General features: G+C 47.1%; 1 protein-coding gene across 2 annotated transcripts in view; it reads left to right on the forward strand.

The window, feature by feature from the left end:
• The window catches only part of LOC117736647 (ADP-ribosylation factor-like protein 15), a 94,039-nt gene that overhangs the window by 18,054 nt on the left and 51,085 nt on the right, over nucleotides 1-24,900 (forward strand). For both annotated transcript variants that reach the window (XM_034542116.1, XM_034542115.1), the window contains exons 2-3: nucleotides 17,861-18,005; nucleotides 19,084-19,143. In XM_034542116.1, the coding sequence (XP_034398007.1) occupies nucleotides 17,861-18,005; nucleotides 19,084-19,143 (205 nt within the window). The remainder of the gene's footprint in view (nucleotides 1-17,860; nucleotides 18,006-19,083; nucleotides 19,144-24,900) is intronic.

The following is a 24,900-nucleotide window of genomic DNA, read 5'->3' on the forward strand; positions in this document are numbered from 1 at the left end:
CAATTTAGTTGTTTTTCCCCATTGGTTCAGTTCCCAATGAGACTGCAGGATGAGTCCGTGCCCAATGTGGTTTGTCGACGTCATTGTGAGCGTTTTTATCACGTGACATCGAGAGCAGTTTACGGGAAAATGTCTGTAATCTTGCGACTTTGTTTTATTTGCCATTTTGTGAGCTTGGGTTTGAAAGGGTCGGTCAGACTTTAAATCAAAGCTCAGTTGTGTAACTGTTAATGATCTTAAAATGTTACTTAGTTTGTGTAGCATTATTGTCTTGAGTAACTTTGTCGGGTTAAATATTTGGAGAAAAGAAAAGCAGAAAGTGTGTTTTCCAGCTCTGCGTCGGTCATGTTGTAAGAACATCAGACTGTACAAGTCTTCAAACCCCAACCCATCGTGGTATTGAATTGCGTCCTCCACTGGGACGGGGGGGAGAAACCCCACGGATGTTCTTCTCTCTAATCTCAGACGTGCACACACAATAAACACAATTTGAAAAATAACTCTGCATCACACACGCTACAGGATGTTATTATGATTGTCGCTCACCCGTTCTAGTATGAGCGCTAATGTTAGCCCCAAGGGCCGCAGGCTGTTGAACCGTTGCTTGGTAACGGCAATCAGATGCTACGGCTTGTCTCTCTCATTTGCTACCGTGGTCCAACTCGGAAACCACACACACACATACAGTATGATTCATGGAATTAATCAGGTGGGCTCGAGGGGGTCTGCAAACAGCTCAGGAGGTTTAGAACCGGATCTGTCAGCCCCCCAGTCACCCATTACCAGATAATCTGGGTCAAACATCGACAACAACCAAGGTCCCAGAGCAGATTTTCTCCTCCAGTCACCGGGAAAGGAGGGGGATCAAGGATAAACTGGCCCAAAACTCCTGTAGTCTTCAGCTTTAGTGTCTCATAATCTGTATTCCAACCAGATACAAACATACAGTTAGAGAGAGAGAGAGAGAGAGAGAGAGAGAGAGAGAGAGAGAGAGAGAGAGAGAGAGAGAGAGAGAGAGAGAGAGAGAGAGAGAGAGAGAGAGAGAGAGAGAGAGAGAGAGAGAGAGAGAGAGAGAGAGAGAGAGAGAGAGAGAGAGAGAGAGAGAGAGGTCAGGGGATAAAAGCTGCTCATGTACAGTAGATGTTCTTTCTGATTACTTTCTATTTTTGGAAAATATCTCCTTAAACCTCTGCTCTCACTCTGTGCTCTGTGCCGCTGGCCTCTTGGTGTACCCGTAAATTAAGAGTTAAATAACAGTAACATGGTTACTGAAACTCACGAAACAAAAGGACCCACTTAGAAGTAAAAGTAGTCATCAAAATAAACTTCTATACTATAATAAATAATAGCTAGTTTTGTATGTTTCAACCACAGACGTGTTCCTCAGGTAAAGGTAAAGAAGACCCGTCTGTACTTCTGGGTGATGAACTGACGAGTCGTCTTCTCCTGATCAGATAAGCTGCCACATGAACACCAGGAAATGTCTCAAGTACTAGTATTCGTACTGATGTCACACTCCGTCAAGTACACCAACACTAAGTGATTATTTGACAAATAAATCAATAATTCTTCACTTTGGTGCAATGTTTTCGACGACAGAAAACAATAAACACACTTGCTGCTCTCTGCCAGCTCGGTGTCGGCACGATGCGCTGACCTGCAGTAGGATAGCAGGGCGCCAGCAGATCTTGGACCAGCTGACCGCCTGCCTGTTATGAATGCATAGAATAAGAAGTAGTGCCCAGAGGTATCCCAAAGTCACAAAGTACTATTTACTCCAAAAAAAATAAATAAAGATAAGTTGTAGTATTTCCATTCCCATTACTACCAAGTGCACAGTTCAGTATAATTAGAAAAATACATGTTTTGAAACCGCATTAATGTAATGCCTTCAAAACAATTGTATTGTATACACGCACACACACACACACACACACACACACACACACACACACACACACACACACAGGGAGTGAGGGAAGGATTGTCTTCACACATGCTTGCTTTGTATGAGTGAGCCGCTGATTTGAGGGAAGGGCAATGGCGCCCTCTGTTGTCCTTGGACAGGCACTGTTGTGGTCGAGAAAGATAATAGTGGGAGGTGTATCTTTTACTCCAGAACCCTCGAGATAGTTTTTTTTTTTTTAAACACACTGCATACTGTCAAGACCTCGTGTCCCACTGAAGCTTCGTCAACAGCCGCCTGTCCCGTTTTAAACTTCACGTGGAAGCTTACAGGGCAGCATCTTTTGTGTGATTTGATTTTATGATTTAATTTTTTTCTCCAGTGTCATCTGACAGTCATCACGTCTGGATTTTATGTGAATTTTCAACAAATCGCTTCAACAAGTCGTTTTTGACACTAATGCTCCAAAGTCATTTAATCTTCGATGAAGTTAACCCCCTGTAGCCCCAAAACAAGCGGTGAGGATGTAAAAGCAAGTTATTATTTTAACAGTCTCCAAAATTACACCGATTATTAAAGCCAGCAATTGTCATAGTCGTCAGATTTTCATCTTTCCGACGGTCCTTGAACACACCATTTCACTTTTACACAAAACCTTTTTTTGCGTTTCATTTCAAATAAACCGTTTGCTTTAACCAGAAGCTGTAAAACACATAAAGTGTGAATGTGTCTGTGTGTGTGTGTGTGTGTGTGTGTGTGCCCCCCCCCCCAGTACCCTCACAGGAGAGAACCCTTTGTTTATTTTTATTTCAACCTAAATACTTCAGACCTGTTTCATTGTGACAAACAGAAAACAATGTAGAAGACGATGCAATATTTCTTTATTAATCCCACAGCGAGAAATTAGTTTTAATATTATACATAATGCCACTTACGTACCTTTTTTAAACAGAAAAGGGGATTTTCTTCAACGTGGACTCATCTTGACAACATTTATTGCCTACATTTCAAGTAGTTGATCTTAAAAGCGTTTAGAAAGTGATTAGTAAGACTGGCGTAGTCCAAGTACAGCCAGATGTTTAAACTAAACATCAGTAAGTACTTCAACTTAAAAAAGACTGAACGTGTTGCTTCTATTGGGCCAAGGTTAACGGGGTGGGCGGTCTAATGGGCACTATATGCTAGCAGTGCAACGGATTAGAAAGCTCACGTCACGGATCAGCACAAAAGAAAAAAGAAAAAAAACTTTGATAGATCGCTTTGGTCTGGTCAACAAGGCTTTAAAGTATTTATTTCTTGCCACCGTCCCAAAAATATTTTCAACCGCTAAATGTAAAATCCTTTTACTTTGTTATAGCCATTTATAGTGTTTTTTTTCTTCATAAAAAAAACACAATTCATTGTTCAATGATTAAATAACATTTTTGAATCAAATGAATCTTGTCATTAGTAGTTTTAATGATGCGTCATAAGCTGCAAGGAGCTTAGTGTTCCTTTCTAATATCTATTTTATATTCATGTGAAAACATCTCCTCCAAACAGCTATGTGTATTCAGGTTTCTAACCAAAAACTGCATTTTACGAGATCACATGTGAATTCAATTGAATTACATTTATTTTGTACAGCCCAAAATTACAAATTGGGCTCCGAGGGCTTTACAATCTGTACACATACGACATCCTCTGACCTTTGACCCTCACATCGGATCAGGAGAAAAAGGGAACAACCCTTCGGGAGAGCAACAGAGGAGGATCCCTCTATCAGGATGGACAGAAGTACAATAGATGTCATGTGACCAGAATGAACAACATAACAGAGTTACAACACATTCAATGAATATGAAATTATGAAATGATTAATATAACGAGTAGTAGGCATGATGAAGAAATTACAACTGCCAAAAATAACAGCAACAGTGGATATAATAGAATAATAATGACAATAAAAGCAGTAATGGTATTGGCAATACTAATAGCAATGCAGCTAATAATAATATTAATGATAGGAGCAGTAGGTGTCGGGCAGTACCAGGGTCCAGATGAAACCACGAGAGGCGAGAAAGCACAAAGACTAAGACATTAGATGAATAAGTAGAGTTATTAATGTGCATCGATGGGACATGAATTCATCCAGAAGGAGATAGAGAGGAGCTCAGTGTATTAGGTGCAACATTAGAACGCCGTTACGATGACGTCATGAACGTCCTTCTTTTCCAAGTTCTCCCACGTCTTCCAGAAATGACGGGTCCTCCGCTGCTCACATAACTCTTAATGAACGCGGTGCAGCTCATAAAGTTTAAATTGTTTCCACCGGGGCTGCAACTGATGATTCGTCCATCAATTATGTTATGATTCACTGTCAAAGGATTTCATTACAAGTTGACGGAGCACAAGTGATGCCTTCAAGGTGTGTTCTTAAGGAACAACAGTTAAAAAAAATATAAACAGGAAACGCTTAACATTTGAGAAGGTGGAAACGGAAAGTTATCTTTTAATTGCTCTTGTGGCCAAAAAAAAGAAGTCCATAAAAATAATAATTCCCCCATGCGCCCTCATGGTGGCGCCATGTATTCACCGATGAGCTCGGCTGCAGATTTGCCACAAGCGCCTGCTGTGGTGGCTTCATCTGCCGACCCCAGTAATGGGGTCATATGTGACGCATCACACGTGGACAGCATGAATTCAGCTTCTCGGGTATGGACGAACAAATGACGCACGCTCGTGTTCAAAGGGGGGGTCAACCGACGTTTCTCGATCCACTGACGGGACGTTTCGGTGTCTTTTGGGCGTGTTTATTGTGCGCGATCGGGCCGACTCAAATACAAGTCTTTGAATCCACAAGTTGTTTTAATATTGCGGCCCTACCTTTCTTTTCTGTTTCTGATACTTTTAGCCAGAAGAACTATTTCCTTAACCAACTTTGACATGGGCATTTCACAAAGCACTTGCTGAGAGAGACCAGACCTTTTTACAATTGTTTTTCTTTTCTTTTTACAAATGACACCTTCACCATTAACTCAACACCATTAACTGATGTTTTATGGAGATCACTTCCATCACCCGCGATCAGGTCTCTCTCTCTCACTCATGCAGATATTTCCCCATATCCCACCCCCCCTCCCGCCCCCTTCCTCCTCTCAGAGAGGCAGGCCTCAGGAAGGGCTCCGGCTACCTCCTGAATCAAGTTGCACTGCGCAGTGTCATAGGTAGGCCTGTGATTGATCACGGCACAGTTGGCCTCCGTCTGTTCTTTCCTGTCTTTGACTAAATAAACGTTTCCCTCTGTGCTCGGCAGTTTATAAGAGTTCCTTTCCGCAACAGCGCCAATGCGCACATCTATCCATCAGCCCTGGCTCTTACTCTCTTAGAGTGTGTGTGTGTGTGTGTGTGTGTGTGTGTGTGTGTGTGTGTGTGTGTGTGTGTGTGTGTGTGTGTGTGTGTGTGTGTGTGTGTGTGTGTGTGTGTGTGTGTGTGTGTGTGTGTGTGTGTGTGTGTGTGTGTGTGTGTGTGTGTGTGTGTGTGTGTGTGTGTGTGTGTGTGTGTGTGCGTGTGTGTGTGCGCGCGCCCCCCCCCCCCCCTTATTTGTCTGGTGTCCATCTCCTCTTCCGGTACAGTACGGCTTTTGTCTCTCTTTTTGGATCTTTCTGTGTTGCACATGGTGTTAATTCTGCTCCGTCTATTATTTATTTATTTTTGCGATTGTTCGCACAATAACGTTTTCAATGCGAGACAAATATCTTTTGTGTTTTTTTTATTTAAATGTTGTATCGTTTATCTTCCTTTTGTGCGTCAGTCGCTTTCGATCCTGATTATTTCCAGTAAATGAGGTCAGGAGGTCAGCGGTGTTTGTTTTCGCGACGCTGCTTTCCTTCTGACGTCGGCGAGACGTTGGCGGCGTCCATCCAGCAGGTGTCAGGATAACGCAGCGCCTAGCGCTCGCATTACGATGCTTCCTCCCGGTTTACCGGCATATCTCTATTTCTTTTTTTAATGTAATTAAGACTCGGCTGCTGTCCCCGTCAGATCGCCGTGAATTGAGTTCTACCCTCCGACCCCGCGAAGGGAGGATGTTCTTGTCTCCCTTTTGAAGTGGGGGAGGACATGTGGAGCCTATTGGCATTAGTCAAACGCTCCCTGTGTGGGATTTAGTCGTACAGTTTGCGTAGTGGTAGCACACCCACACACACGTGTATCTGCTTCAGCCCTATAGCCTTCTCTAGCTTCGCCATCTTCCACGCACATGTGCGGCTGGCCACTCCGTACTCGCAGCACACCGGGGTTTCAAAGCGAAGCAGCGACGGAGAGGTCAGAGTCAGTGCCGGGGGGGATCATGGCCCCTTGATTTTTTTGGTGGGGACGCGATGAATTTAATTTGACTAAATGGAGTGGAAGTTTTACACCAGCAGTCCCCGTTTCCTGGCTCGGTCCTCGCTCCGGGTTGTTGCACCATGCAGCACCTGCATCCTATAGACGCACACGTCTGGCATTTATTTAGTAAATCGGCCGAGTGGGCGATCGTAATGAAAGCCAGCAAGGGCGGCATCATCCCTCGTCGGAGAGAGAGTCGGCTTTACCGCGATTCTCAGGAACAGGACAGCGGGTCACGGGGGTGGGCGGTGGGAAAGGGGACGCACGACACCTGCATCATGACGGCGTAGGAACAGAGCCCTGCTCCCGGAGCCTCTCTACTGGGTGGGTTCGGACCAGTGGAGGCCTCAATCTGGTTCTGATTGTTGCTGTTGCATAAGCACTTCGAGGCTGTTGTTTTTGAGAAGTTTGCTTTGTAGGGAGGACAAAAAACAAAAAAAAGGAAAATAAATAAAATAACAAACAAGAAAGCGGTTCCAAAAGCATATGTCGTGTGTAAAGGGGGTAAGGGCTGGGGGTTGTAGGATTATTTTTCACAGGCCGTTTTTAAATCAACATTCTTTTGAAGCCACCCTTCAAACCCCCCAACAACCCTATCTCTCCACAATTAGTGTGAGGTGAACGGGTTTAGACGGCCGCCTCTTACAGTGGAGAGTTGTCCTCCCCCTCCCCCCCCCACCTGGATAAATAACACACCTGAACCCAACAGCAGCCGGTGATGGAGGCTTTTGCCAGGGGAGGTCGGGAAGGGAGCTGACGACGGGGCGAGAAGAGGTCGTGGAAGTGGACTCGAGGTTATTTTTGAGGATGGGCCCACAAAGAATCCGCCAGTCACAACGGAGGGGCCCAAAAGCGTGTGATTATTAATTACCGATGGCTTGCCAGCCTTTGAAAAAAAAAAAAAAAAAAAGGCCGGGGGCCGCAGACATCAGATGTGCGGTAGAGGCAGAGGAGCGAAAGGCCTGTCATTACCATCACAGAAACAATGCATCGAATTTGGCTGTCATGCATTTTTGCCTAATTGAATGTTTTGATGCAGGTTTTTTTTTTTTTTCTTCTTCTCCATTTTGTTTTTGATGGGGCACCGATTACCCCCCTACCCCTACCCAACATCCCCTTAGTCTTGATGAGGAGAACTTGGTGGGCTTTCAGCTTCACCCAGCGAGAACCTTCCGGAGGGTCTTTGATGGCAAGAAAAGCCACTGGAGACCTCAGGGGCCTCAGTGGCCTCCATTTATGAATCGGCACCATAGCGCCATTTTTGATTGCTGACAAGAAACGAGCGAGGAGGAGAAGTAATGTATGGAAGGCGTGCGAGGAAGTGCGAGGAAGTGATTGTGTGTGTGTGTGTGTGTGTGTGTGTGTGTGTGTGTGTGTGTGTGTGTGTGTGTGTGTGTGTGTGTGTGTGTGTGTGTGTGTGTGTGTGTGTGTGTGTGTGTGTGTGTGTGTGTGTGACTGCAATGAAAAGGGGAAAAGCCGGGGACCCACAAACCACTTGAGGGGTCTCCTAATTTGCATAATTAACTGTTGACACTAACCGTGTTTAATGAAGGCCCATTGAAGTCGTGGGCCCTTTTACACAGCCGGCCCCTGGGAATGAGACAGAGGCTCCGCCGGCAAAGGTTAAAACAATGTGTCTGGTTAACTTCCGACAAACGCGGCGAAACGTAAAGGATTGTCAACAGCAGTAGTGAGTTCACAGTCTGTAATGCTGTTTGAAAGGCCGTGACTCATACAGGAAGAGGAGAAGGTCTGATTCGTCTCCTTTGTTGTCTTTTCAAAGGCTGAACGCACACTATTTGATTGATATTGTCTAAAAGCAACACAAAAAACTGTCAATGCCAGAGCATTTCTGACCCGCCTCCATATTATAAACTCTATATAATACTAGCATACAGTATGTAACAGTATGTAACAGTACTTCTGAGATTATGCTTGCATTTCTACACTATATATATATATATATATATATATATATATATATTGCGTCATGTATAGGTCTATTATTAAAGAAGGGTGGCACCGGTCACTTTCTGGCCATTTAAAGTGCCAGAAATCAAGTGAAAGCCGACAGTGTGTAGGTGTGTGTGGCTCGAGAGGAGGGAGGGGGGGTAGGTCTGTTCCTCCGTTGTGGGGGGGGAAACACACTTTTAAAAACTGAGGGACCCCCTGCCATCACTTTTGTTTTAATACAGGCTTGTAAATAGTCTCAATCACTGCTCAGTATTTATCTGAAAGGAAAAGTAAGAAAAGAAAAATCGTACATTCTTACGCTAGATTTTCAAGAATTCCTTAATTAGCTTTTTTTTAGTTGCTAAAAATGAAAGGAGACCATTTGATCCCAATAAGAATGTAGTCATGCAGATGTGTCACTGTAACGTCTCAACATGAAGCCATATCTTGGACGCAGACTTTCTGGATACTCGCATCGATGGCCTCTAAAAAAAAAAAATGTTTTGACATTGCTCGACGTTGAATTGCGCCGGCTGGAGTCTAAAACGATACCCAAAGGGCCTCTGGGTGCCACGGCAATCGTATCGGCACACGTTGAGCGACGGCCCCCAGTTGCCCCCGTAGATAAAAAGGCAGATCCGCTCCCATGTGATCACCCCGATTGCCTCTGTGACGCGTTCAAGTGCCACGGCGTGAACAGGGAGATGTGATGCTCCTCTTGTGGATTCTCACTACGCATCTATGGTGGCTTTTTATTTCTCCTTTTTTTTTTTTATTCTTTCTTTTTTTTAAATAAAAATCTACACACCTTGACACGTGACCAACAAGGTCACCCCGGGGATGGGATGAACGGCCGGCCTCATTTGTGCGACGCGATGTGAAGTAAATAGCTCGCTCTGCTTTTTTTTCCTTTTTTTTTTTTTTAAAGAATCAAAGATTTTCCATATCCTGTGAGACTCCATTGAAAAAGGCTCTTCCAGTTTGTCGCCCCCGCTCATCAACCTAATTCTCGGCTCCCGGACAATGTATAAAAACAGATTTATTGTTCGGTCGGTCCCCATCAGTTTTTTTTTTGTCTCAAAGGGGCCTAGAAATAGTTGATGGGGAGGGGTCTTTCACTTTTAATGATGATGTCCTTAAGCTCAGAACTTTCCCACACTTCGGCCCCCGAGATCTGTTTCTTTTTTTAGTTTTAGTTTTAGTTTTATTATCAAAAATGTAGTTTGCCGCCGATAGATAGATGCCGTATGAAAATGTGCCATAACTGATTATAAATGGGACAAGTGCCCTCCCCGTCCACCCACCCTTTCTATGCCTATGAGATGGGGCACCCCCACCCCCCTCCCACCCCCTCTTGCTTCTTGCACACTGGTTTCAGGGCCTTCAAAAGGGGGCCCCTCGAGCTTTGATCCTCTACATGGGTGCAGGAAAAACATCTTTTTGCCCGACACTGTGCCCAGTAAACCAAGGTTTCTCCGCCGCCGTATGCTAATGCGAGCCAAGCTAATCACCCTTCCCAGTTACGAGATTTATATACCATAATGGCACCCAGTGGTGCCCCCACCCCCTGCCCCCACATCTACCCTCTGGATATCCCATGGTGCAAAGGTGTCTTCTGTCTTGTGAATGCAGCTGCCTTGCCACCACCTCGGACTCTTGCTTTCTTCTACAGAAAGAGGGTAACATGAAAACAGTCCCGTGGGTGGGCCCCCTTAATGCCGTCCCCCACCCCCACCCCACCCACCCTCATTCTCCGCCCAAATGTACTTTTCCAGTAAATGTCGCGAAACACACAGGCGCTCCAAGGTAGGCTCCAGACAGATAAATGTGTCGGAGGGGAGGGGAGGGGAGGGGGTGCGGCTGGAAAGCCGTGGCCCCTTGGCCCCCCTCAGCATGTCTAGTAGACCTGCTGCTCGGGTTACAATTCTCCCGTCAATATCTCACCGATCAAACCCACTCAGAACTACTCTGAAGACGCGTCCACCTCCAGTTCTGAGTCCACTTGGACAAGGGGTGTGTGGAGGGGGGGGGGCTTCCATGAACAAAAGCACGAGTTGTAAGCTGTAGGGAAACATTGCTCTGCCCTTTTCCACATTGTGGCCCCCCCCGCTCCCAGCCCCGACTCAATGGGACAAACACGGAAGGCCTGTGCAGCGCTGGCCGGGCCCTCCAGAGCTCTTGGATCCGTCCCAGCTTCTCCTCAGGTGAACTCTATTCCGGGTTGTTGAGATTGAGAGAGTTGGGGGCGACGTGCTTATTTCAATTAAAGGCCAGTAACTCAAAAGAAAATCCGTTTTTTGTTCAACTAACTGAGTCGTAAGAAGGTGGGTTCTTTTGAACACTGATTCAGGGGGATTTGAGCAAACGTCATTTTTTAATACAAGCTCCAGAGTTATTGAAGCTGTAAAAACATTCAAAAGGGAAGATTCTTTCAATGACGTAATTGTTACTCCTAGATTACCTCCTCGACACATGCTTGTACTCTGTAATGTGCTTTGTTTGTGTGTGTGTGTGTGTGTGTGTGTGTGTGTGTGTGTGTGTGTGTGTGTGTGTGTGTGTGTACTAAACATGGAGAATATGCACATGATGAAGTGGATGCAGGAGGTGGAACAGACTCATTAACAAACGTACAGCATAGAGATGAACACAATGCCAATCAGGCCCTCAAGTATTTTATATATATTTTTACCACCTAGCACCCTTCCATCTTTGGTCTGCTGCATCTTGTGTTCGATAATTGACGCAAACTCTAATGGAGGGGTTGCTGATTAGCACCCAAAAAGATAATCTGGGTAGCCCGCGGTGATGGAGGACCGCACTGTCGTTGCGTCACAAAAACACACACACACACACACACACACACGCAAACGTTATTCTCCGGGGCAAACAAAGGTCAAAGTCTTTTGCGACAGGCTGCAGGAGCGCCGCGCCGCGTCTTCCCTCCGCGCGCCTGTGAACCACAGCAGCGGGCACTTACCGTCGCGTCCAGATGGTGCTGGAAACAAACGGGGGGCTAACGCCGTAGGACCCCTCAATAGGACCGTCTAGACTGGTCCCTGACCAGACAGATACAGTCTCCCATCAAATTAGCGTTTGTCAGATTTATGGTAATGGTCCGCAACAGTCTTCCTGTCAGTGACATCGAGATTTACAGCGCTGACACCCATCCCCCCTCACACACAAGTACACACATACACCATTCTGAGCGTTCCCTTTTTAACCCACTCTCTCCTACAAATGCCCCCCCCCCCCTCCTCTCTCCATCCTTCATTTCTTAGCCCCGGCTACTCTTGCCCAGCCTTGTCTAAAGGCAACTGGGAGGAGAAGGTGTGTGTGTGTGTGTGTGTGTGTGTGTGTGTGTGTGTGTGTGTGTGTGTGTGTGTGTGTGTGTGTGTGTGTGTGTGTGTGTGTGTGTGTGTGTGTGTGTGTGTGTGTGTGTGTGTGTGTGTGTGTGTGTGTGTGTGTGTGTGTGTGTGTGTGTGTGTGAGTGAGTGTGAGTGTGTGTGTGTGCGTCAGGGAGGTTTGTAAGAAGGCTGAGGCCGTTGATGTGCCCCAGTCTCCTTCTCTAAAAAGCACCAAAAAAAAAGGTCCCACTCGGGGTGGCAAAACCACCCAAGCCCCCTCTGCCTCCCTAACAATGGGTTGTGTCAGGGTTTCCTGTTAATCCTCTGGGATGGAGCTTGAGTGTTTTTTTGGGGTGAAGGGTTGGGGATGAGGGTGAGGTGGTGGTTGCATAGAAGGTTGTGGGGGAGTGGGGGCGTTTTGGGTCGGTGTAGTTTGGGGAGCGACACAGAGATACTGAGTAGTTGAAGAGGGTGAGAAGCGGAGGGGAATACGAGAGAGAGAGAGAGACCCACGCATGCAGATTAGCGTCGCGGCACCCCCCCCCCCCCCCTTTCATGTTGTCCTTTTTTCGGGCGGTAACCCGATCCCCGGCCCGAGCACCAGTGAGCCCAGTGGGAAAGGCCTCCTGACAGATATCCCGTCCATTCTCAGCCCAAATGTTTTTCCAAGGCCGCTCCCTCCGCCTTTGATCTGGCCTCCTCCTCGACCCGCGGGGTCACAAGCTACCATGTCGGGCCAGATAGGAGAAGGCAAAACGCTGAAGCTGCTTACTGGAAAAGAGGGAGACCGGGGGGGGGGGGGTTGCTCCAGTCGTGTTGTTGCCCCGCAGTCTAGACCTGTCTTAGTTGTCTCTTAAAAAGTGGACTTTACACCCCAGTCGGTCACATCACCCTCAGCCAGACAGTTGAAACTCCACCTTGCACCCCCTGTCCCTTAAATACCAGGCGGGGCTCAGCTGTTTCCCAGTTTGCGTCTGGAACACTGTGTTGACGAAGCGGAGTCCCGTGACGCAACGTTTCCGGGTGTTTCAGGCCGTGCTAGACGTCCTCCTCCCTCCGCACGTTGTTCCACATGTGAATGAAGAACGCCCCCCAAAAAACCCCAGAAAATGCAATATGTCAGCAGTCCTTAAGCTCGTTGCGTTTTGTTTGTGATTTCGATTTCTTTTTGACTCTAGACGCTATGGGAGATTCAGTTACAGTAGCTTAAGTTGCCGCAATGCATTGCTTCTCCTTTTGCATAGCACTAGATTGCAGTGCGGCCCAGCAGAAAGCTGGGGGGCGCTCTAACTTCACTCTACGGCTGTGGCTGTGTGTGTGTGTGTGCGTGTGTGTGTGTGTGTGTGTTCCAGCATGTCTCCTTGTCCAGACACCTTAGCGTCAGGGCAATAGTGTTCGAGCTCTGAAACGAGGGCCAGACAGACAGAAGTGGGATGAATGAATTGGGTGGCGGGGGTGATCGGAGGGAGAGACGGGGAGGATGTTGCTTCAGAATAAGCGGATGATATGCCTGCAAAACAGTGACAAGCAAATCAGCTTTAAAACGGGGCCTCCCTGTGCACACACACACACACATGTTGTGGGTTGTTTTGTCGACTTAAGTAACGGTCTGACACGGTCTGCTTCACCAGACGGGGCGTTGAGCTGGTGCAGTCGGGGGTCATCTTTATTATCGCGGCGCGTCTGTCGTTCCCGCGCGGCGCCGACGCGCTTTTAAGACGCTGAAGTCGACACATTCGCTGCATCAAAAACACATTCCACACAGCTGGATGTGCATTGTCGAGGAAGAAGAGCGACGCAGTATTCTCCCCCCCAAATGTGTGTGTGTGTAGGTGACACAGGGATCTATTTCTGATGCGGCGGGTAATGAACGGCACCTGTTTGGTGTCCTTAGTAGGCCATTGTTTTTTGCAGTGCCGTAAATCTTGTGTTTAATCACCCGCGGGGCGGCCATGGTTGTCTCGTAATTAAGGTTTTAAGAGATCCAGCTCGCGTGCGCCCTCGGAGAAGGGGCCTGAGGGCTAGGGGGGTTATTGTGCGAGGAGAGCGGTCAGGTGGTCGATGGAGTAGGTGTTATCAAAACGCCAGGAGGACTCAACGTAGGGGACTTCCTGGTCTAATATATGGTTGTTGCTGCGGAGCAGAAATAATTTTGCTGAGGTGTGGTGCGTAACCCCCCTTCCTCCCCCCTCCCCTCCCAAAAAAAAAAAAAAAAAAACAGAGGCCCAAAGCGCGGTTCACTACCAAAGCGTGGGGAAGAGTGCAGCAAGCCACCTTGTGTGCCTAGCATGTTTCTCTCTGCCCCTAATGAGAATTGCATGCAGCCCCCCCCCCCCCCCGTCCACCCCCCCACCCACCCACCCACACACACACACACACACACACACACACACACACACACACTCACTGTACCGAGCCACACTGTGTCCCACCGGGCACCCCCTGCCCTCGGCTTCAAAGCGGCAAATAACAACAACAACTGAACTGGGGGGAGAAGATGAATGAGGATGAATGAATGTGCCCCTCCCACCCCCCTCTGCCCGCACACACCCTTCCCTCCATGCTCCCCCCTCTACCCTTCATTCCATCCCCTGACGGGACTGACTCCCCCCCCCCCCCCCCCTTGGTTTTGCAGGGCCCCATGTTATGACTGTGGCCCGGTGTGTATTACACACATATCTGTTAGCGCCGCTCCTCCGTCGGGACGCCCATATAAAGGACTGTCATTTCCTAAAGGTCAGGAGTGAGCCATGCACACAAGTGTTGTCCCGACACTTGGTCTGAAAAAAAAAGAAGAGAGACCCGTCCGTGTCCCGTGTCCGTCTGTCTACGGTGCCTATGACTCCCAGCGCTGAGTGTCTCGGATGTCCTTTCCCTTTTCCTCCTCCTCCTCCTCCTCCTCCTCTTCCTCCTCTTTCCTTCACTAGCCCCACTGTTGCTGCGAAATCAAGATGCCGCAGCTTGTGTAAATCGGCAGCCAGGGAGGAAGTCGTGTTTTTTTTTTTTTTTATGTGTACGCCCAGCTTCTTGAAATGCCAGGAGGCAAATGTGATACTGCAGTTCTTACCGGGCACCATAACCCTCATTAACGCCGTCGCTGGGCCGAGTGCAAACAGTTCAAGCGCATCAGTGGGAGTGTAACCTACCTTTTCAAGAGTTTTTCATTGGCAGTAATGACGTAGTTGAGACGTCAATCACTGATGATCACTGGGAGGGAAACAACAAATATTTCCTTGAATACCTTTGCAGGTCAAAAAGCTTTTGACATACCTCACACACTGTGTGTTCTGTCTGCTGGCTATAGATATATTGTTTTATGGCTGCACCACTGGTTCCAATGGGAGAATTCCAGTCTTGTTCGTACTCGTCGATGCATTTCTCATATTTGGTATTTTCTTTTAGAAACAAATGTGTGACAACCTGCTTAAATGTCTCTAAACTCCCCCACCAAGGCATTTGTGTGTGTCACATTAAGTGTGGGAATTTGGATAACACAAAATTAGCAAAATACTTTGTGATAGAAAGACAGAAAACCTTCTTTTTTTTTCGGGCAAGACTTTCTATTCATCTTTAGGGGAGGCTGTGATCGACGGTTCGATGCGCGGCTCATACAGTCCGCATGTGGACATGTCCTTGGGCAACACGCTGAACTCCCAAAGAAGGATGAGCGTATGGGTGAACGATACGAAAACAAGAAACTGCAAGCGTGTCACGGGGCGCCTCAATTTGGGGAACGTGCCGTTGCCCGCTTGTTTTCCCTTTCCCCGCGGTGCCTCGGCAGTAGCAGGGCGAGGACGGCAGTGAAACACGAACCGCTCTGCCTCTAAAAAGCCTCCCATTCTGTCCAATTACGTCAGACTTCTTATAATTATTTGAAATAGCGATGGGGCCTGGACGAAGAACAGTTTTTCCTCGAAATTGTTCAACCTCAACTGACCCCCCTCAGCTCAATTGTTATGCACAGCAGCAGGCGGTCAGCGTGGCGGTGTTGGTTTGGCTGCGTGCGCGTGCTCAGGCGTGTGCGTGTGTGACGACTCCGTCCTCACATGAGTGCCTTTAAGCCTCTGTTCTCGTGTGCTTGAGCTCTGGTTCGCTGCCAGGAGGCCCAGTTATGTCACCCATTAAATATCCTGATGTCTTTTTTGTTTTTCTTCCTCCAAGCAGCCTGGCTGTGTCTCCGGTGTGAGATATATATATATATATATATATATATATACTGTTTCTCTGTATATACTGTTTCTCATTTACATAAAGCCAAGTTCATCAACTTTCACAACAACGATGAGGTAATGTCTCGGCAGGTCTCTCAGGGGAAGTCGCAATTAAAACATGTCCAATCCCATAAGAAGCAGCCGGGGAGGGGGGGGCCAATCGATGAAGGCCAGGGCTTCTTTATGGGTGGCCTTTTGGCGAAGAGCCTGCAAGGTTTTTATTTGTTTTGTTTCGGAAATGCTTAGATGCAAAGGCGGGCTCACACACGTGCAAATATCTTTTTATTTAAACTTTTTGATTTTGTTGACCGTGTATGTTGGCGCTCAATCTCCAGGTCTAATCACAGCCGTCGGCCTGGGTGCTCGTGAGATTCACGGTAGCAGTCACCGCGGGCCAGTCCCAGCCCTCGGTCTCGGCGGTGGTAAAAAGGGGGCGTGTCACAAGGCGATCAAAGGCCTTTCGGACCTATTTTTTCTTTTCCTTTTCCTTTCCTGTGAGCCTTTTGACCGAGCACTCCTCGTCAATCTCGTTCTGTCAAAGAGAGCCAGAGGTAGGGACCTCCCGTCTCTCTCTCTCTCTCTCACGGGTGGAGGGGATTGGGGGCCCCTCTGTGTACACAGGGACCCCGGGGTCAGGCCCCGGATGCTCTTTTTGTGAAATCTGCACTGTACTGGAGGGAGAGGTGGCGGCGGGAGCCGTCCCGTTTGTCTGCTCCCACAGCTTTGCTGGTCTAGTGATCATTCCATCATGGGGGGGGGGGGGGGTAATAACAATCTCCTAACTCACAGGTACTCCGGTTCTTCTGTTTACAACCCCCTCCCAGCGCATCCTCTGACAGGTCCCACTGTCAACCCGTGTACATCTTTCCACGTCGCTTCAGAAGGGGGGGAGGGGGAGAGTAAGAATGAGAATGACCTCATCAGAACAAATTTTTGGTCCACCCCATTTCCCCATCTGACACGCACACAAGTGTGTTTCTGATCTCACCGGCCTCCTGGAAGAGGAGAATGTTTCCTGTTTGAGTCGACCTGGCGGGTTCACACAGGAGTCGGGGGGGTCGGGTTGCTCAGCCGACGTCTGGTTCTGCTGAAGCGGATTCCCCCCACATCGCCATCAAACGGCAGCCCCGTTTCGGCACGGCTCTGAAAACTGACCCCGGTGGTCACTAATGTCTTGGGGGGGGGGGAGCCAAGCACACCTGGAGAAACGCCGCCCGTGTGTTTTCCTTCTCGCCGTAGTCTTTGGATGGAACAGAGTCGCACTGTGTCGAACGGGGTCGTCCCCCACGACAAGAGCGAGTAACCAATCCTCCGGGTTGATGGTCCTCCACCTGAAATCTGATATCGTAGATGGGAGAGAGAGTGTGTGTGTTCTGTGTCGGCCCTGCCTTGTCCAGACTGGTTCCTGTCCTGCTAATAAAAGAGATCTCTTTTTTGGTTTAGTACACTGATCTCTGCGCACAAGTTTTTTTCTTTTAAAGATCCCATTCACGGTTCACACCGCATTTGCCCCTTAATGTCTCACAGCAGGCCCTCAGTCCCAGGTCGTGATTCATGGAGTGACAGGTCTGCCTCCGGTCGCCACAAGGGCCCAGTTAGACGGGGTCCACACACACACACACACACACACACGCACACACCGACACTGCAGACAAAAACATGTTGCACCAGATGCACAATCCTATTCCCTTCCAACGTTTTTTTTTCTTTTTTTCTTGACATTTTATGACTGCATTCAAAATCATAAAAGTTAAATATCTTGTCGGTTTAATCTTTGTCATTACTCCCTTACTTCCTTTTTTCTTTTTTTGTTTAAAACAACAATTTTCCTTCGGAAATATTTTGCTCCTCTTCCATCATAAACCTGGCGTGTCGCGGGGGTTTCCTGGGTCATCACAAAGATGGCCGTAATGTACGCGAGTGTCCTCGCTGCAAGAGGTGGAACCAGTCTCCACTTTGAGCGTGGAACCCGGTTGTGGTTCCAAAAGTGCGGCTCCTGACCACTGTCCCACGTGCACCAGGTACCGTCAGTTCCCCAATGAATTCACTGGGTCCGTTTTTTGTTCTTTTTGTCTCAGTGTTTCCGGGCACTGTGCTGTAAAGGACCGCCGCCGCCGAGACCGGAGTACGATGTGGTGTGCATCGGCCTGACGGGCGCCGGCAAGACCAGCCTGCTGTCACGGCTCTGCAGCGAGGGCAGCGACGGCATCGGCCCGACAACAGGTACGGTGGACATAACACCAGGACCACGAAAAAGGCATGTGAAGGAAAGGCATATCTTCCTTTCCCTCACATATGTTTTTGAAAGCTTCCGAAGTGCTTTCACATTTCAAGAATACGCTGTCTCCCCACCCCACCGTTGGATAGATGACGCTGTCCAGGTATCGCAGTCTCTCCAACACTGGGGGTCGGGGCTGTCATTTAGCGCGTCTTCCAGAGTCCCGGCGCTCACGCCAGAAACGTTTCTGCTGTATCTCAGCGGGCCGGTACTCCGGGGGCCAAGGGGGAGGCCGGTGTGTTTAAATATGTCCAGAGGAGAAGAGGCTGTAGGGTTAGTACATCACTCGCTCCAGCTTTTCCACGTACGGAATGCTCCCTCAAGGACACCGACATTCACGGGGTTTGAGCGAGTGGACACCTGTCTTCCGCTGAGCGGGTCTTAATGGATCAAAACATGTTGATTACTCATGGGGTTTTTTTCGTCCACAAATGACGCACGCACGCACGCACACACACACTTCATGGTTTTGCGCTGTTGTAATGTGCTTAAAAAACACATTTCATCAGTTAATTTTGATGTTTTAGAAAAATCCCAATCCTCCCGTTTTGTGATTGTTTCCAGGAAACAAATTCAAGCACACGATGAACAGAAACAAATTCCCACCGAGGTATTTTAAGAGCGTAGTTGGTGCAACATTAAATCTCTTTACCATTTCCCACCGCGCGCAAACCGCAGAAGCGAACCACGCAGTACGTGGTAGCACTTTTAGCTCCGAAAACTCCCAACGCAGAACAAAACACTTTTGTGTTTCTGTTTTGCTAGGCCAGGGCCACACAAGGCGTTCCTCTCTTTTGCTTTCACAACACAAATATGTTGTCAGTCCTCCTGCGTGTTCACCAGCCGGTGGTTTTGAGGAAAGTGGAGAAAAAAAAGGTACACCAGATATCCGGGGCGGGGGATTGAGCTATGTTTCCTCACTAATGAAAAGCAAGTCGATTCTCATGACTCTTAACATGTGCCGTCCACACACAAACACAATGTCTTCATTGCACCGGCGGCTTGTCATTTGTCTCCCCTCAGGTTTCAGCATCAAGGCAGTGCCGTTTCCAAATGCCATCCTGAATGTAAAAGAACTCGGAGGTAAGAGACGCACGCGCAGCCTCCGCTTGTCATGCTTTTACAATTTCATATTTACGGTCCTCCTCTGTCTGGTAAGTCTGTGAGGGGAAGTATATCGACCCGACCATAGACTGTGTATAGGAAGTGGACGTGGTCGTCGTGACGTCATCCATCGGTTTCCCCAATTTGGCTGTATGTTGGATTACGTCCGTCGCCATCTTGGCTTTTTTTGCAGTTGATGAACGGGAGTGATCATATTTGGAATTTGGAGGAGTGCTGTAGAGACGTCGTATACGCCTCTGTTTGTGACAGCCACCTGTCAAACACAGTAGGCCCCGCCCTAAAACATACCCTGCTTTATGGTCCGTTTGACTCTAAATGGAGCATAATTTACTAAATGAACATCATTCTGAATTGAAGAAGACTTGAAACTAGAGACTGAGACCATAAACTCATGTTTACAATGTTTACTGAGGGAATAAACCAAGAGAGAAGTAGAGTCATTTTCTCATAGACTTCTATACAACCAGAGGAGTCGCCCCCTGCTGGTCAGTGGAGAGAATGAACGTTTAAACACACTGTTGGCGCCGGTACCCTCAACTAAAGCTTAAATAAAAGAAAACACTAAGCAACAGACCAACAATTTACAATGTAATAATTATTTGAAAGCAGAGAAGACTGAGTTGCTGTTTCTTTGCAGATTGACATGTTAGGATATAAAAGAGATTTATTTCATTTTTACACAAAGAAATCCAATTTTTTTATTTCTGCAGTCATGAAACTTTCAGTACCTCTCTAGTTGAAGTAGCATTATTATGTGATTTTTACACAATCTATTTCATTAGTTTGTTACTTCCGAATCGTCACCCTTCTATTTCCCAGTATGTGGGTGGCGTGTTCTGATCCTTAATTACACAGTATAGACGTGCATCATAAAAACATGTTTTTCATTCAGATAAACAAAACTTGTTATCATCTCATCTCTCGACATTAACTGTGGGCGCCAAGGACACGAAAGCATGTTTGTTTGTTGTTGTTTCTTTTTCTTTTTCTTTTTTTTAATCTCCGGTAGCATCACACCTTTCGGCCACAGACGTCAGACCTTGTTAGTGTGTTCTGAAGTGGCCCGCACAATCTGCGCCCTGTGATTCCTGGAAACGCACAGCACTCGAGGAAGCCGTTTAATAAGCACAGACGAGAGAGATCTCGGGGTGGATGTATGTAAACAGAGCAGATGCAGCGGGGAGGCTTCCAGTCCTTTAAAGGGAGTCGTGGAAGAGGGATTTTAAATCAACCCCACCCCCCTCTCCAAGCAGCTCGGCGACACAAGAAAATACAAAATATAAAAGTATTGTGTTGTCGACGGTGAAAGTAATGTATGTTGTTTTCCACTCGCAATACAAGCACATGACAGGTGCGGTGCATGTTTTTGAAGGGTCACCCATCCCAGCCTCTTGAAAAGAGGAAAAACACACACACACACTAACACACACACAAAGAGGCACCAGGGGACCACCAACGAGGGTGCTACCAAATTTGGACACAGCTCATTAGGGGGGGGGGGAGTTCAAAAGAGTTAGGTTTAAAGCCAGTCTGGTGGGACATTATTGTGGTTGGAAAAACCACAGATGACACGTTTGATTTAGATAAGTTAGTATAGGCTGCGAAACACAGCAAAGGAGGATGAAATCTGTTCTCTTTTTCTTTTTTTTTCTCACCGTTTGCCCCTGCTGCTTGGACCCTCACTCCTCTGCTCCTTTCTCTTTGGAAATACACAGAGCGCCAAAATTTGAGCGATTTATGGTGCCGTCCGTTACTGACGGATCTGGCGGGTGACGCTTCGACGCCTCGACCCGGCACGGTATCGCATTGGGCTCCCGTTTTCTGACTAAAGCAGCTGCTTCTCCGCACCGTTTGAAACTTACTCAACTCTTCACATTTCTGTCAGATATCCGCCCGCCCTTTTCCCCTCTGGCTTTAACAAGCAAACATACACCGGTCTAGCTCTATGTTATTTTGCACTGCATCAATGATGCAGAAAAAGGATACAAGATGTGACGCACAGGCGTCTGTATTCGTGACACCCCCACCTCCCAAAAAAAGAGCTTGTTTTACGCAACACCTATGTGGCTTGTTCTCTTCACTCAGCCTTGACTAAACCAAGAACATAATCTCTGTCCATACAACCGCTGCCCGGAAATGACCTTTCCGGTACACTGGGTGCGTTCAAATAATAGCCCGCCTCCTGCCCATGTAGGCAGTAGTAGCATTATAAAATGCAGAATGTAACCGCACAACAGCCGCTAGCAGAGAAAATAATGTTGGCTATGCCTTTTATTTTTTTATATCCATGTTGAAATGAACCATTGGCAGTCGAGGTTTGTTTACTTCCGGGGAAACGACCACGTGGTGGGTGACGAATCATGGAAGGAGCACAGACCGTATATAAGAAGTTGACGTAGTCGCCGTGACTTCACCCGTTGGTTTGTGGACCGCCGTTTTGAATCCTGGAGTTTGGCGATTTCTCCATCGCCATCTTGGATTACGGTTGTCGCCATTTCTTTTCTTTCACGCTTACCATAGTTGGAATGCAGAGGAGTGGCGTAGAGACGCCGTATACAGCTCTGTTTGTGGAAGAGACCTGTCAATCACAGTAAGCCCCGCCCTCAAGCTTACGCTGCTTTATGGTCTATGTGACTCTAAATGATCATGCTGTATTGAAGAAGACTTGAAACTAGCGATTGAGACCATAAACTCATGTTTACAATGTTTACTGAGGGCATAAACCGAAACCTAAAGTGCCGTGGCAAAGGTTAGCTAACGTGTCTTAGGAGCTCAGGTCTCCTCTCCGTTATTAAAAAGATGCGGGCTTTGAACCCACCTGAGTGTAGTTAACGGTGGTGTGGCCAGATTGACCTTTTTTTAAACCGGAGGCACAAAGCAGCCACGCTGATGCGTGGCGTCCGCGGTGCCAAACGCTTGTCTCACGCGTTCGTCATCGAGGTCTCTGCTGTCCAGTTCTCGCTCTGTTCGCTTTGTTCTCGCCTGGTTGCTGTTGTTTGTTTGTTTGTTTTGTTCTCCCTTTTTCTTCCTCTTTTTCTCTTCACAGTCGCCCTTCAGCATGTTTGCAAGCCTCAGTTTACAACTGAGGTTTTGTCGGCTGTTTCTTGGTGACCATGAAAGTGAGAAACCTAGTTCCCTTAATTGGAGTATAGGATTAAGTAAAACACGGTTTCCACCCATCTTGATCTTTCCTCAAGACACTTTAGCGTTGTAACGAGGGTTTCCACATGGGTGCATATCATTTCAAACGCTGCGATGTGTCAGCAATGTGGCAGCGATGAAAGGACAAAAATAATTCAAACCCAAAGTCCAACCAAAGCTTATTTTTAGGCTGTAATAAATAAGTCAATGAACACAGCTGAAGAGCAGACTATTTGTAAAAAAAAATAAAAAATTGCTTTAAAAAAGAATCCGACACGTGTGCGCTAAAGGATAAAGTGTGTGGGCTCGGTCCTCAGAAAAAAACCATTCGTGTATCACTGATGTTTTCACGTTTTATTCAATCAGCGTGGCGTCGTATGAATAAAAGTGCAATGGCGTCTTTTCAGCTGGTCGACATTGAGAATGGCGCTCTTAAAGTCTGGCAGGCGTTTGCAACACAGCTGGTGCCAACGTACGGGGATTAGGTGGGAAGGGCACCTCCGGGGGACACGGGGAGGAATCTATTAAGGTGTGTGTGTGTGTGTGTGTGTGTGTGTGTGTGTGTGTGTGTGTGTGTGTCTGGCCAGTGACATGACGTCAAGTCTAGACGGGTTTCACAGTTTGTATTCAAGCCACGCACCGACAGCTGATGTGTGCACTAATAATCGGCACTCGTTGCTGTTGAGGCTTTTGTCGATTTTGGAGTCGAGCGGTAGATATTTTACACGCGATGTCCTTCTTTCATCAATGTTTGACCCCAGGCTTCCCACTGCTGCTCTATATATTCCAGTATTTAGGAATTCAGACAATTTAGAGTGAAAGCTTAGTTTTAGATGGCTGATTTAAAGGTTTATGTGCTTTTAATGTGTGGATGAGCTTGTGTGTATAAGCGGTAGTCATGGTGACGTTAGCCATTGGTTTCTGGACTCCCATTTTGAAGATTTGGGTTTTTGGCCAAATGAACGATGGCTACGACATTTATATTTAATATTTTTATGTAGCGAAAAATCACTGTGAAAAACACGGACATCACCCAGAGCGGACAACGCCATCGTAGCAACCTGTCAATCACAAAGTAGCGACGCCCATATCCTGCTTTATCGTCAATTTATATTTTCATGTCACTCTTTATTTAAGAGGTGATAAATCTAGTGAGAAGTAGGATAGTTTTCATCCTAGACTTCAATACAATCTGACTTCTTTTTGCAACCAGAGGAGTCGCCCCCTGATGGCCATGAGAGAGAATGTTTAAGGCACTTCTGCATTGGCTTCACCTTCAGAACCGGAGGTTGCCGCCTGGAGAGATTTTAGTGTAGATTTGAACGTATGTGGAGCCCATGTTATCGTGCACTATTAAGTCCACCACGGGCACATACAGAGAACATGAGTGAAGACAGACCCCAATGTGGTTCCTATTACTATCAAATGGGACCACAGTGTGTGTGTTACTTTGCCCAACAGTCACTTGGGATTAAAGCCGGATTTGGAGTTCCGAGGACAAGACACGTAACTGAGGTCCATTTGAGGCCTCATTCAAGAACATTACCTCTTTGATATTTGTTGTCGGTGGGTGAAATGCACATTATAGTCATAGACGGCACATAAATATCTTGAAAGTGCGTTTGTTCAAAAACAACGTTCAAAGTCAAAATTTCAAATGAGTTCAAGAAGTTCAAGTACTCTATCTTAATGACAATAAGGACATAAACATATATGCACTTGTATGATATTATTATCCGGCCACCGCAGCCGACAGGTTAGAATATGAAACAGAAAGACCTTGATGATCAGCCCCGGTGGTGCGTCATGAAAGTGTCTCACTAGATGGAACACACTCGGCCTATTGATCTCTAATAGGAAGAGGTGCCACAACGAGTGGGAGTCCGACTGGTTGACACTGCTGAGGCTGCAGGTTGATGTCTGCATCAACAGCTGAAGTGCCTCCCACCTCGCTCCAGCTCCAGCCCATTCCTCATTGAAGTAAGCAAACCTTTATGAGTAGAGGCCTCCCTCAGTATTCCCAGCGCTCTGTATTGTAGCTGTTTTGTTCGGAGAAAAAAAAGAAAGAAAAAGAAACTGTCTGTTTTTCGTTAGGGGGACTTCAAAGCGGGTTGCTCTCAGTGTTTCAACTTTCAAGAAAGAAAAAAAAAAAAGACCTGATTATTAACATGTTTTTTGTTCAAGGTAAATGGCTAGCAAAAAAAAAAAGCCCGAACGATGGGAGGCAGGAATGTGACAGAAATCTGCTCGAGAGTCTGAAACCGTACCTGCATCGGTACCCGACAACAAACGGAGCCGGCCTCAACAGTAGCCTAATTCAGACCAAATGGAGATGCGAGGGAGTAGGTTTTCAACTGTGCACCATCACAAGCTGTTTGAGTTTGCAGATTAGTCTTCAGAAACACCAGTCGTTAAACACAATTGATACAAAAATCTGAATCCAGAAGATCTGCTTTCTATTATTTTTCTTTTTGCGGGCGTAATTGCTTGCTCATGTTTTACTGGCAGTTGCCTCAAAATGTTTTGTTTATTAATTCATAGTTTTACTTTGGTAAAGGGGGAAAAAAAAACAAG

Source organism: Cyclopterus lumpus, chromosome 9 (assembly GCF_009769545.1).
Source record: "Cyclopterus lumpus isolate fCycLum1 chromosome 9, fCycLum1.pri, whole genome shotgun sequence".
Classification (NCBI taxonomy): Eukaryota; Metazoa; Chordata; class Actinopteri; order Perciformes; family Cyclopteridae; genus Cyclopterus; species Cyclopterus lumpus.